At 44.2% G+C, this 14,142-nt stretch overlaps 2 protein-coding genes and 1 non-coding gene across 3 annotated transcripts in view; 1 reads left to right on the top strand and 2 right to left on the bottom strand.

Moving 5' to 3' along the window:
* The window catches only part of prkdc (protein kinase, DNA-activated, catalytic subunit), a 28,630-nt gene extending 23,383 nt beyond the window's left edge, over positions 1 to 5,247 (bottom strand). Inside the window, exons 1-21 of the mRNA XM_068747806.1 lie at positions 5,088 to 5,247; positions 4,656 to 4,732; positions 4,468 to 4,572; positions 4,111 to 4,185; positions 3,856 to 3,964; positions 3,631 to 3,743; positions 3,457 to 3,556; positions 3,310 to 3,365; positions 3,199 to 3,229; positions 2,964 to 3,121; positions 2,721 to 2,867; positions 2,455 to 2,619; positions 2,168 to 2,336; positions 1,992 to 2,041; positions 1,767 to 1,883; positions 1,308 to 1,457; positions 1,067 to 1,176; positions 779 to 938; positions 585 to 671; positions 381 to 500; positions 21 to 180 (exon numbers count right to left, since the gene is read on the bottom strand). Of these exons, the coding sequence (XP_068603907.1) occupies positions 21 to 180; positions 381 to 500; positions 585 to 671; positions 779 to 938; positions 1,067 to 1,176; positions 1,308 to 1,457; positions 1,767 to 1,883; positions 1,992 to 2,041; positions 2,168 to 2,336; positions 2,455 to 2,619; positions 2,721 to 2,867; positions 2,964 to 3,121; positions 3,199 to 3,229; positions 3,310 to 3,365; positions 3,457 to 3,556; positions 3,631 to 3,743; positions 3,856 to 3,964; positions 4,111 to 4,185; positions 4,468 to 4,572; positions 4,656 to 4,732; positions 5,088 to 5,247 (2,419 nt within the window). The remainder of the gene's footprint in view (positions 1 to 20; positions 181 to 380; positions 501 to 584; positions 672 to 778; positions 939 to 1,066; positions 1,177 to 1,307; positions 1,458 to 1,766; positions 1,884 to 1,991; positions 2,042 to 2,167; positions 2,337 to 2,454; positions 2,620 to 2,720; positions 2,868 to 2,963; positions 3,122 to 3,198; positions 3,230 to 3,309; positions 3,366 to 3,456; positions 3,557 to 3,630; positions 3,744 to 3,855; positions 3,965 to 4,110; positions 4,186 to 4,467; positions 4,573 to 4,655; positions 4,733 to 5,087) is intronic.
* Positions 5,248 to 6,090: 843 nt separating this feature from the next.
* On the bottom strand, positions 6,091 to 8,233 carry pomp (proteasome maturation protein). Its single transcript, XM_068747952.1, has 5 exons — positions 8,080 to 8,233; positions 7,685 to 7,782; positions 7,077 to 7,137; positions 6,361 to 6,556; positions 6,091 to 6,283 (listed from the first exon to the last, which is right to left on the bottom strand). Exons 1-5 carry the CDS (start codon positions 8,080 to 8,082, stop codon positions 6,216 to 6,218), a joined length of 426 nt encoding a protein of 141 aa, XP_068604053.1. The 5' UTR covers positions 8,083 to 8,233; the 3' UTR covers positions 6,091 to 6,215.
* A 122-nt stretch (positions 8,234 to 8,355) lies between these two features.
* On the top strand, positions 8,356 to 8,427 carry trnac-gca (transfer RNA cysteine (anticodon GCA)). The gene has a single exon. It is a non-coding gene; the product is annotated as a tRNA-Cys (tRNA).
* Positions 8,428 to 14,142: the final 5,715 nt, after the last annotated feature.

A 14,142-nucleotide genomic window follows, 5' to 3' on the forward strand; every position in this document is an offset into this window, starting at 1 on the left:
ATTGGCTTTCGTGGGCTTACTGTTGGTCGAGGGGGTTTTCAGGTATCCATCCAGGAGTGGAAGGACGGTCGTATAGCAGGGCAGCATAATCTCAGAGGGAATGTGGCAGGACCAGTCTTCTAGAGCATCTAGGGCTACGTTGGCCAAAGGGACATGGCTCAGACCCAACTTCAGCGCCGTCTATACACAGACACAGACATCAATGACCATGGACCCGCAGCAAACCATGTTTTATTATCTGCTGTACTCCTACAGCTCTGAATTCACGCATGCACACCGCTGTACTGTCCCACTGGACGACTGTCAGAACTGATACTTCATCTAGTCTAGTTCACCGTTATGCAATGAGAAAATGAAAGGACCCCCCCCCCCACTCCCACCTCCAGAGCAGGGCAGTAAGCCTTCATGTCCAGACTGATGATGTTGTGGTGCAGAGAGAGAACGAAAGTCAAGCAGGACGCCAGGAGCTCATCTTTGTACTGCTTCATTCTCACACACACCTATAAGGAAAAACGCATCAGTCACATCTCCTGCAAAAGGATCGTCTTAAACATTCCCCAGGAAATACAGCCAAGAGCGGTTACCTCTTTTCCAAACTTAGAGAAGAGTGCAAAGCATTCACTTTTCACTGCGTCCCTCTGGGGAGACGTGGAGCTTCTCAGGCCAACGCCCTGTTTAGAAACAGATTTACTCGATTTGTATTTGTAATGTTACTGCTTTCCCTTTTTTTATTCTGATAACATCTAACATCTTGCACATGCGAGCGTGGAAATATTACCTGGTAGTAGTGGATCCTCTTCGAAATCGTCATGGCGACAGAGAGCAGTTTGTAGAAGCCACTGACCAGTGGGTTTCGTATCGAGTGGAGGATGAGTTCATGGCTTAAGGGATAAACCCAGCACTGAAAGAACTCCACGTGCGTGTTCAGTAGCAACTGACTGAAAAAAGGAGAAAAGAGTATCCACCTGAGATCCTCATCTTTATTCCTGACCATCAACAGGCAGCGGTATTACTAGTAGTAGTAGTACTAGTAGCATCACTGATAAATTATCGTTTTTTTTATTACCTGCAGAAATCAACCAGGTTGATAAAGGCAGTGAAATCTTTGAGCCTATTGGGCAACAGATGAGCCGTTGGGTCGGAAGAGGGCAGAGCATGAGATGCATCATCTGGAGACTAAAAAAAAACAGAGAGTCATGGGTTAACGATCAGCAGACGAGAGGCCACTGAATCCACGCTAATGTTGTTTAATACGCGAGTTGAAAGTCTTATATTTTCAAGTCTTCCTCAGTAATCTGAGACCTCACCTCCTCTCCCGTCAACACGTTCTGGACCGACAAGTCCAATTTTTCCACAATTCTGAGAATTGATTTCACCAACTCGTCGTAAAGGAGGTGGCTCAAAGCAAGCAGAGCGGTGTTCTGACTTTCAAAAGCTCCTTCCAGAAATCTTGAATCCTACGGCATGTGAATGAATGAATGTTTATTTGTTCAACCAAGAATGATGCGACAGTCTCCATAGTAACGTACCGGTACTCTTACACCAAATAAGGAAAATGGAGGGGGACCAATACTGGATAGTAAATATACCTCCCTCATCAAGTGCCTAAATATTTACAACTCAATAGTGAACATGTCCATGAAAATACCGTAGAACACTGTCTTCCAAAATAATTCTGATATTATGTATTGTGGAATATAAAGCAGGCAAGCGTGTTAATTCTGCATACAATAAAATCACAACACTTCAAAGTGAAGCAGCCGCACCTTCAGCCGATCACAGTCGAGAAGGCTTTTATACAAAGCGAGAAAATTCTGACTCGATGGAACTTTCCACTTTCCAGCACCGACGTCAGAAGCTTCAGAGGAGCCGCCATCTTTGTCCTGCGAAAATAAAAACCAAAAGACATATTTATTTTACGGCCGCCGTAAAAAGACCTTGTACATTGGGGAAGTTTATTCGAATTAATTTCAATAAAAACATCGACTGACCTCAGGGAGTGCGACGGGTTTGGAGCAGACACGAACCAAGCCCTGATGCACTAGAACGACAAGCAGCGATTAACTATTAAGGCTTAATATCTGTCGATGGAACTTTAAAACTAGGTTCATCCTGACGTCGCATCAAACCAGCTCGCACACGCGAAGCCGCGTTATGTCGGACTTACCCACTGAGCTAATGAAACCCCACAGGACTGGTCCTTTGGAGGCCACGGCCACCAGCACCTTCAGGATGGACCGGCAGCACACGGTCTGCATTCTCTCGCCGTACTGAGGAAAGACGTCGATCTGCACCACGAGGAGACGCTCGAGCAGCGGCGTGTACACCTCTGGAATCTGAGATTACAGACGTTGGGGAGGAGTTAAAACCAGACAATCATTAAAGGGGGGGGGGTGAGTCTTTGTGAGGATTTTGAGTTATTCAACATTTGGTGGAGCATAATTCGACTGTTACCTTGTCTAATTGAATCAAGACGCTGGCGATGGAGTCGAGGAAACTGGGCAGCTGGTAGAAGCTGTCTTCATCCCTGTCAGACTCGGTCAGGTACATCTGCTTACAGCGCTGAATCAGCTCAGTGTACATCAAGTCCACATCTTGTGGGCAAACCTTTTTGCACGGCTGCACACACATAAAAAAAAAAAAAAACGACATGGCGTTTGTGCATTTATTAATTTTTGTATGACGATTTTGTGACGACACCAAACGAGGCAATAACTTACGGCTGCGAAGAATCCATATCCTCTTATGGCGATGGAAAGCTCTTTGTGTGTCGAGTCCATGGTCTTAATGATGGCGCAGAACTTCTGCATGAAGAACTTCAACTTGCTTTTGTGCTCCTCGACATTCTCTGCCACCAGCGTGGCCACCTTCAGGGGAGCACGGCCATCAGGTTGGGAACAGTGGCGGTTGGGAATTCAGAGACACTGAAATTCATCAACGAAATATCCCTTAAAGTTTTATACCTGTTTGAGGAAGGCCTCAAGCGCAGAGTAGCTCGTCTTCTTCATCTCAGCGTTGATATGTCCACAGAGCTTAGACATGACCTCAAACAACGATTTATAGTGGTCCATCAGGCAGCTGCTGAACTGGGGGGCGTGTCTGGCGAATAATCGGAGCCCAGCTGCTCCAGAAGCAAAGAGACGACGTTAGCTGTGGGAGAGGTCGTGTTTGTTTGGCGACGGCGACGGCAGGTCTCACCAAATCTGACGGCGTAGCGACTCATTTCCATCTGCGACACATTAAAACAGGCTATGAGGTACCAATACGACAAACTTCCATGTCTAATACGGCACAAAGACAATGACTCACCTGCGGACTGATTGCCTTCAGGGTATACTGGAAAATGTCCTTGGATGTTGTCGGGTCTGGAGGTCAGAGGCAGACGCTGCATAACCTGTGCAGTTAATGTGACTCTCTCTCTCTCTCACACACACCCACACACACACAGCAGCCTACCTTCTTCCATGGTTTTAGTGAAGTTGACCATCAGAGCAGTGAGCCCTCTCAAACAGCCAGCAACAACAATAAGTTTTGGCTCCTTAGTTGAAGAGGTCATCTGGGAAACAACAACAACAACAACTGAGCGGAACCCGAATGGCTTCCGAATCGCTGCACAGACCATAAACACACCTGCTCTTTGAGCTCCCCTAGATAGGCTTTGTACAGCTTGTCACAGTTGCTGACCATCTCACTGGGGTGAACCTCTGCAAGAACTCCCAGCAACTCATAGATTTTGCCAAGGACTGACAAACATATGAAAAAAAAACACAATTGTGTACTTAACAGGAATGGACGTATAAAGACAATCTAATTATGGCGCCAAAAAAAAACTTGCTTTCAGCAAGCAAGACTTACCAGAATCTGACTGTTTGCCCCTCTGAAAGAGTTCACCGTAATATCGGTTGAATATCTCGCCGATTCGAAGGTCTGCAGCCACGCTGGAAGCCTTTGTTTTTTGGAGAACCTGTGAAGGGTATTTATTGAGACGATCTCACAAAGAAGGACGAGCAGGCTCTCGGCTTTTGGTTAGAATGAAGTTTATGCTTTCTCATTTTTTGCACACTCGGGTTTATGTCAAAGAAAATACATGAGATCCCAAGAGAATCCAACCTTCGTCAGGAGCTCAAGTGCCGGCGTCCGACATTTAGCCGCTTTATCCTTTGTATACACAGCCATGCATGTGTCCTGCAGAAGAGAAAGAAACAGTCAATCTATGGAATGTATGAATCCCTCAAAAGTCTTGTACTGTACCGAAAATTTTTTTTTTTCCATTTAAAAAAAATTCTACGCAGTTTTTGGTGCGTTTAAACTAAATAAATCCATGACTGTTAATCCATGGATTCGACCGCCCACCGTCTGTCTCACCTCTGATCTATAGAGGAGCATCTTCACACGTCACTGTAAGCAGCAAGTGTCAGACAGGCAGGGGAAAGCATTAACCTTTCTGTAAAAAAAAAGTAAACTCACTCTAATGTCAATGGCATAAGTCTTCTCCCAGCCTTTGACTCTCGGAGAGACCCTGTCCAAGAACTTCTCCAGAAAACCCAAGATCTCGATTCGGGTGTCACGAAACTGGAAAAAAAGAGGCATTTATTTGGTCAGCATTAGACGCATGTCAGCTTGTAAAAAATGCACTTTATTCCTGATCATTCTACCTCATTTGATGGCAGAGACTTCCTGAGGAAGATGAGCAATCCATAGTCTCTGGAGAACAATAGGGATGTCTGCAAAGCTTCGGGATGAAGAAGCAGTGACAAAATCAGAATGAATTTTATTTTTATTTTTAAAGGACGGTACTGTTCACGTGTAGAAATGATTTAAATCTCCCTGAGAAGCAAGACGCAATCCATAAAGGGAGGCTGAGGTCGGAACACAACAAAAGCAGGTCGTTTAAAATCACTGAGTTTAACAGGGCAGAAGTTTGCAGAAGATGCAGTTAATTGTTGTAATCTTTACTTTTATCCAGGCAGCATGTATTTATTTATATTTATTCACTTCCGCCCACCACACCGCGCACTGGCAGATGACGTAGCGATGCGTTGAACGTGAATATTGACGTGAGGGTCGCGTGACGTCACAATCGTTACCCAGCTCGTTCTCGGTCGGGGTCAGCATGCACTCCTGCCCCAGGTCTCCGACGGTGTCGTGACATTTCAAGGCGGCCGCTCTGGAGTCTTCTTCGGAAAGCGACTCGTGTAGTTTCAGCAGAAAGCCGTGAATGCCTCCGGCGGCGTTGCCCTCAGCCATGATGGCCGCAGCGTTGTGCTAAGCTAACGTCAGTATCGCAAAATGCACATTGAACTAGCAGTGAAAACTATTCTCTCACAGCTGCGTGTGTGTGTGTGTGGAACTACGGTCAGTCCGGCCTGCGCGCATCCGAACTCAAAACCATCGCGCGCGCGCAGAGCAGGAAGAGGAATCGGGACACCGGGGTGGATTTCAAAATAAGAGCCAGTACGATGGAGCCCGGAAGACGATGGTTAAGCATAATAAAACATTTCATGATTGTCGACTTCAGAACACTCTATACGAGCTTAGCTTAAATATCAATAAAGACATGTTCAGGGTATTTTTTTTAACTAACTTTTGAGGAAGTGAGACTTGGCGAATTCTCCCATCGGTTCTAATACACGTTATTACTATTAAACAGTTTTTCTGTTCTTTTGGTCAAGTTATATGCATAATATATGAGCTATTCGATTTATATTATACACCAAAATCAAAATATCCCAGAAGTATAACAATGTTAGACCCTTGATTTGCTATTGTGCTATCACTCTGGGATCCTCAAACTCATTACTGTCGTTAATTCTGTATCACTAATATTTATCATCGGTGTGTAAATCTACACTAACATTATCTTCTGACATCGCTCATTATCACTTTAAACTAGGAAATGACATCAGAGCAAACAAAAGTCATGACCTGTTAAACTATACCACACTATTCTTTTGGATTTTCATAGCTTCAACATTAAATATATGTACTGTATAGCTATTATTGACACAGTGGTACCTTCATTTTATTTTTTTACTTAAATAGCGGACACAATTTTGTAAAGTAAGTCATCCAAGGAAACCACATCATGAGGACAATTATGGAGTTTATTAGAAAGAAATACAATTCCCCCACAACCCGAATTGGTATTTACTGAACAAATGTAGACAAAGAACACTAAATCTATGTAGCTGTGTACTGTGTGTATCCATCTTCTTTCACATCAATCCCAGTTTGTATTCCACCATCATGTGTGGCTCACCCATCATTTCACTCTGGGCTGGATCTGAAAGGTGGGAGGACACAGAGGTTAGATATCATATCCAGACAGACTCTGCGTACGTGAAAAGCTGAGGTTCTCACCATTTAGGATATCCTCAAATCCAATGACCTCATCACTGCCTCGCAGAGTATCGAGAGCCAGATTTGAACTTGGTAAAAATGGCAGCCGCTGGATCTGTCTCGCTGCCCTGTACTCCATCTGTAACTTAAGTGGAGCATGAAGCCCCTGGATGTTTCTGAGCGAAGAAATATTCATCTTATCCTGGTTCAGCTGGAACTGCACACGACAGAAACAAACGCATTTAATGCCACAGAGACAAAAAAATATATATATACAATTTACTTGTTAACTTGTAGTTTATTCTAAATAAATTGGGGTAAGTGAAGTATAGCTACTTAAGCAGTTCACTTAAGCCTGTCAGGTTTTTTAACTAGCAGTCAATAAACAATATATATTTATGGATGGCTTTCCACTTGTGCTTTACCTACCGCCAGCCCATGTTTACTTATGTAGATATGATTTAAAGTTATTCCCATTATCATGCCAGAAAATTAGTAGGTGGCAGTTATTAAAGTCCTGCAAATTTTCAAGCGACATTTGGACTAGTGGTTGCATTCACATAACACTACCCTGCATGATTATGGCGCAAGTTCTCGTCTCTGTCAAGTTTAGCAAAACTATTCATAGTTGCTCCGAGATGCCAGTTCAGCAGAAAATGTATACCCATAGTCCTGGCTTAATCTAGGTTAACTGCGACGCTCTGACGACATATTATGTTGCGATTCAGACTACTCACATTTTTTTCTGAAAGCTCCAATGCATGGCTTGGAAGAAGCTCATTCTTTACACTGTGGAAGCTGTTTAGTAAGAACACAAATTGAACAGTCAAATAGAAATTGGTGCCATTTACATCCATCTTTTGTGCTAGAATCATTAAAAGTTATATCCAAAAGGACAGAAAGATTGTAGCATCTCCTCTCGGGAAACAAATTATATACACAAATACCTCCTGCATTTTAATATTCCCCAAACGCCAAGCAGAACTGGGGAAAAAAAGGCTAGTAGATTTTCTGCACCTATTTCTTGGACTAACCTGCAGACTGACCTTGAACAAGCTCTGAATGAGTTTAATACTATGATGAAAGTTTGTCCACATGCGTGTGATTTGGTAATTGATATTATTCTGAAACTTTGAAATAAACAAATAAATGAAGGGAAAAAAACAAGACAAGGCTTTAAGAAAGAGCAGGCCCTGCTCGGGGGCCTAGTGATCCTTGTCCATTACTGCAGTCAATAATTTAATGGTATACAATTACTCTACATTGATGAATACTACCCTACAATACAGACGGAAATAAATACCAAGTAAGTTGAAGTTAAGACAAGTGTAATCTATTATCTCACCCGCCACGCAGGGTGTCCTGCATTCCATAAGCTCCCTGTGGAGATAAACCTGCCACCGGCACGCTGTCTTCCAGCTGAGAGCGGAGACCTCGAGTATTCTGTGACAAGACAGGAACAACAGCGTTAAATGTTAACTTTTACGCGTTTAAATTCGCTTACATTAATTCCAGTTTGCAAAGAGTACAGGCAAAATTCACTGAGCCGCGAGGTAACTGTGACGGAGCGCTAACTAGCATTAGCTTGAATGACTAATCAAATACACTACTGGATTTGAGAGATTGATGAGACAAAACGCAAAATGTAGTACAATTAACTCAACTTTCAGATAACAAAGGTAAGTAACCTTGTAAAAATATGCCAGGCTATAATAAACGAGAGAATGACTACAACCATACCATCGCGATTCTGTTGTCACTTTCTTTTTTGCACTCCTGAATATCCGGTTGAGTCGCGTATTGGTGACGAACTACCGCTCGCCCTTGTTGCGTTCATGGTTACGGTGCCATGTAGCAATTAGCAATGTACTCAATAGAAAAAAGCGCTGTCTCATGTAATCTGTGCTCTTTATTTTTTATTACATTGTACATAATGCGTTCACAGCACCTAAATAGTAAGAACTATGATACCCTAGTTATCCTGAAATAATTTGATACGTTTCTTACGTTAGAGAAGGGGGTATAGCTCAGTGGTAGAGCATTTGACTGCAGATCAAGAGGTCCCCGGTTCAAATCCGGGTGCCCCCTCTTTTCAACAAAATAAGGTTACATTTTCGTTACCCTCACTTAAGGTCAGATAAAGTGTTCCTTCCTCAAATAAATAGATCTATAAAAATATCCAGACATGTTTGTATAGCGTTGTATTATTCAATATTGAATTGAAGAAGATATAAAGCTAGATCTATTTTTCTACATATATTACTACCAGCCTTGAAACTTTTATTTTTTTGTGCAATCAAATGAAAATCTCAACAGATAATTTGAAACTTTATTTAAACATATCTGGGAGTATACCCAATATGTAAAGTCTTGGATCCCATATTGAAGTTTAAACCCAGAATCTATAATTATAATAAACTATTATCAATTAATTCAGTCATTCATTTTGTGTAACTGCTTATGCTTTAGGATCGATCGTCAATCGATCATCAATACTGACACGGCATGTCTCAATATATTTCCAATGGTGGCCACTAGATGGAGGTCTTAGTCTCCTCAGTGCATTGATTCTCATGGACTGAATGTGATAGGATTCACCCTCCTTTATCATGATCAATTGAATTTGCTGCTGCTATGACAGCCCAGAGGAGGTGTGTGTGTGTGTATGTGTGTGTGTTTGGGGGGGGTTGTTGTATTGGTATATTAGGAGGTTGATGTTTCCCCACAATTGGTTGATATCTCCAGAGAGTAAGCTTGATCAATTAACTTTCTGTGTTTCTTCTTTGGTCAGAATTATATAGATATAGATAAGGTAATGTGCATGGTTTCCTCTCCCCCCCCCCCCCCCCCCCCCCCCCCCTTAATTTCCAATGACTCTCAGTTTTTATTTATTTTGGGTTGGGCCCAGTACTTTTGTTCGTCTTTCATTGGATATAATCAGTTGGTTGGTTTGAGGAGTTTTATTTCCCATAACACATCAATTGTTTTGTTAGTGTTCCAACCAGTAGGTCCTGTCTCACAGGTTTTATATATGTAAGCCCCCCCCCCCAAAGAAAGGGGGGGGGGGGGGCAATAATGAATAATTCCGCATGCGTTTGTGTTTTATGGTATTGACAGATGGTTTGGACTCTTAGGCAGTATGAGTAAGGAACCTTTAATGATTCATGAAACTCATTCATCATCAAACTCAGAGATCTTGGGCTCAACAACGCCCTCCGTGATGACCCTGAATTTCTTGACAGGCAGAACCCAGGCTGTCCGCGCAGGCAGCAAACACATCCTCCAGCCTGAGTCTCAACATGCCCGGCCCAAACAGGCTTGCATGTTCAGTTCTTTCTTGTACTCCCTGTTCTGGGCCCAAAATAGACTCTTGGGGAACCCCAGACATTTTAGAATGTCTCGGCTACTGCACATTTATATATTCCAGTGTGAAGCATCCTGAACAATTCAGGAAGACGTTCAGTCCACTTTGCCTGTTTCATTCATTCCATCAGTCAATGAGGAAGCTAACAGAGTTAGCGCTTAGCAGACGTTGTCCACAGTGAGAAGAACTCTGTCATTGTGCGGGCATTTGAGCTTGTTAAACACTCAGCAGAGTCAAACCCTGTAATATTAGCGGTCCACAAACCCACCAGCACAAGATTAAGGTTGGTTGAACTCATTATTAGGCCCGAGCGCCTATTCTAGGCGTAAGGGGCTATTGCTTTTGCAACGCAGAAGACAAGTTGACGAGCGAAGCGAGTCAACCCTCGACAAAGTTGACGAGCGCAGCTCGTCAACCCTCGGCATCCAACTTTGCCATGCTGTTGAGGACGACCAACACACCCATGCACACACACACCGACACTCAACAGCACACACACACACCCCGACACTAAACAACACAAATGCACACACACAGAGATCCACAAACACGAGTTGACGAGCGCAGCGAGTCAACTCGTGTTTGTAACTGTCTTCCGATGGTTGACGAGCGCAGCGAGTCAACCATCGGGCGACCAACACACCCACGCCCACACCCACGACACTCAACAGCACACACACACACACCCCGACACTAAACAACACAGACACACAGACACACACACACACACACAAACACGAGTTGACGAGCGAAGCTCGTCAACTCGTGTTTGTGTGCCCCCACAGACGCGTAGCCCTCGTCGAGACCATTCCGAAAATGTATTTTGTGTAGAAATCGCACACTCAGAAAAAAAGTTATATTGTTTTTGCAAAAATTCTTTATTAGGCCCGAGCGCCTATTCTAGGCGTAAGGGGCTATTGCTTTTGCAACGCAGAAGACGACAAGTTGACGAGCGCAGCTCGTCAACTCTCGACAAAGTTGACGAGCGCAGCTCGTCAACCCTCGACAAAGTTGACGAGCGCAGCTCGTCAACCCTCGGCATCCAACACACTCACGCACACACACACCGACACTCAACAGCACACACACACACACACCGACACTCAACAACACACACGCACACACACAGACATCGACAAACACAGTTGACGAGCGCAGCGAGTCAACTGTGTTTGTAACTGTCTTCCGATGGTTGACGAGCGCAGCGAGTCAACCATCGGGCGACCAACACACCCACGCCCACACCCACGACACTTAACAGCACACACACACACCCCGACACTAAACAACACACACATACAGACACACACAAACACGAGTTGACGAGCGCAGCGAGTCAACTCGTGTTTGTGTGTGTCTGTGTGCCCCCACAGACGCGTGGCCTTCGTCGAGACCATTCCGAAAATGTATTTTGTGTAAAAATCGCATACTCAGAAAAAAAGTTATATTGTTTTTGCAAAAATTCTTTCTTCTTTATTAGGCCCGAGCGCCTATTCTAGGCGTAAGGGGCTATTGCTTTTGCAACGCAGAAGACGACAAGTTGACGAGCGCAGCTCGTCAACTCTCGACAAAGTTGACGAGCGCAGCTCGTCAACCCTCAACAAAGTTGACGAGCGCAGCTCGTCAACCCTCGGCATCCAACACACTCACGCACACACACACCGACACTCAACAGCACACACACACACACACACCGACACTCAACAACACACACGCACACACACAGACATCGACAAACACAGTTGACGAGCGCAGCGAGTCAACTGTGTTTGTAACTGTCTTCCGATGGTTGACGAGCGCAGCGAGTCAACCATCGGGCGACCAACACACCCACGCCCACACCCACGACACTCAACAGCACACACACACACACCCCGACACTGAACAACACAGACACACAGACACACACACACACACACAAACACGAGTTGACGAGCGAAGCTCGTCAACTCGTGTTTGTGTGCCCCCACAGACGCGTGGCCTTCGTCGAGACCATTCCGAAAATGTATTTTGTGTAAAAATCGCATACTCAGAAAAAAAGTTATATTGTTTTTGCAAAAATTCTTTATTCTTCTTTATTCTTCTTCTTTGTTCTGCTGTTTAAACGGCAATTTGACCCCCTGAACATGCTCGAAAACTCACCAAACTTTGAACCAAGCTCAGAACCGGCGAAAAATTAATTATTTTATGTGTTTTAAAATTGGGCATGAAAAAGTGGCGCGCTAGCGCCACCTACAAAAATCACAATGCATTGTGCCTATGGGGGGTCCGACGCCAACTTTGTCGGACAGCCACGAAATTCGGTACACACATGCGTCAAGTCAAGGCAAAAAAAAAAAAGTATTATGGCCACGCCCCCAGACACACAGGAAGGCGGCCATATTGGATATAATTTTAAAAACTGCTGAGTCAGCGTTTGCACACACACACAATCCAATCCAAACCAGATTTTAAACACTTATTGACCCTTCCTACCTGGACATTTTAAAAGTGAAACTTTGACAATCAGCCTTACAGCGCCCCCTAGAGAACGATAACAAAAATTGAATGGGAATTAAAAAAATACTTTGCCAGAAATGATTGAAACTTACCAGAAAAGTCCCTCATGTGGTCCCGATCAAAAAACACAATCGTAACCATGTTGTTTTTACGCTGTTGCCATGGCGATGGCAACCCCTCCTATGGGGAGGGGTCCGACGCCAACTTTGTCGGACAGCCACGAAATTCGGTACAGACATGCGTCATGTCAGGGCAAAAAAAAAAAGTATTGTGGCCACGCCCCCAGACACACAGGAAGGCGGCCATATTGGATTGAAACTCCTGACGGCAGATGGCCATATAATCCAAATAACGATTTGACTAAACTGTGAGCTACTCATGCAGCTCAAATCTAAACACTTGCGAAGCACTCAGGACAAAAGCGGCGCGCGTCGGCGGGTCAGCTCAACGGCCTGTCGGCCGGCGAGGGCCTACAACGCCGCTTGCGGCTTTAATTCTTCTTTATTCTTCTTCTTTGTTCTGCTGTTTAAACGGCAATTTGACCCCCTGAACATGCTCGAAAACTCACCAAACTTTGAACCAAGCTCAGAACCGGCGAAAAATTAATTATTTTATGTGTTTTAAAATTGGGCATGAAAAAGTGGCGCGTCAGCGCCACCTACAAAAATCACAATGCATTGTGCCTATGGGGGGTCCGACGCCAACTTTGTCGGACAGCCACGAAATTCGGTACACACATGCGTCAAGTCAAGGCAAAAAAAAAAAAGTATTATGGCCACGCCCCCAGACACACAGGAAGGCGGCCATATTGGATATAATTTTAAAAACTGCTGAGTCAGCGTTTGCACACACACACAATCCAATCCAAACCAAATTTTAAACACTGATTGACCCTTCCTACCTGGACACTTTAAAAGAGAAACTTTGACAATCAGCCTTACAGCGCCCCCTAGAGAACGATAACAAAAATTTAATGGGAATTAAAAAAACACTTTGCCAGAAATGATTGAAACTTACCAGAAAAGTCCCTCATGTGGTCCCGATCAAAAAACACAATCGTAACCATGTTGTTTTTACGCTGTTGCCATGGCGATGGCAACCCCTCCTATGGGGAGGGGTCCGACGCCAACTTTGTCGGACAGCCACGAAATTCGGTACAGACATGCGTCATGTCAGGGCAAAAAAAAAATGTATTGTGGCCACGCCCCCAGACACACAGGAAGGCGGCCATATTGGATTGAAACTCCTGACGGCAGATGGCCATATAATCCAAATAACGATTTGACTAAACTGTGAGCTACTCATGCAGCTCAAATCTAAACACTTGCGAAGCACTCAGGACAAAAGCGGCGTGCGTCGGCGGGTCAGCTCAACGGCCTGTCGGCCGGCGAGGGCCTACAACGCCGCTTGCGGCTTTAATCTTTACTCTTGATCCTGTAATTTCACTGCTTTTGGTCCAAGGGTGAAACAAGAGCCCAGCTGGTCCACTTATGTGATTGCAACCCGTAGGACATTGAGATTCTGACAAGAAGTGTGATTGATCCTCTCAATATTTAACATTCTATCAGTCTTGCCCGTCCTCACCTTACCCTGTCCTCTAGGTCCTGATTTAATTCCAGCCATTTTAATACATTCTGCTAATTCTCCCAATGAAGCATGCATTTGAGATTTTATCTGTGCAGGTGGAGGTGAAAAGACATTTCATGGTTTGGACACACTAATCCAGAGTGCTAAAGAATTCATCATTAGAACGGACATTTTTGTGTCCAATAAAGAATATCGTGATTATGATCTGTAGACATAATTGTCCACTGTATCTTTTTTTTAATGACCTCAGCCCGTCACTTTGACCTTCGCTGATGAAAATACAGTAAAATATGCAACGTCCTCATATAATAACCGACAGGAACACATTACATATTCACACTATTACCATGATG

This window comes from Brachionichthys hirsutus, chromosome 14 (genome assembly GCF_040956055.1).
Source record: "Brachionichthys hirsutus isolate HB-005 chromosome 14, CSIRO-AGI_Bhir_v1, whole genome shotgun sequence".
Classification (NCBI taxonomy): domain Eukaryota; kingdom Metazoa; phylum Chordata; class Actinopteri; order Lophiiformes; family Brachionichthyidae; genus Brachionichthys; species Brachionichthys hirsutus.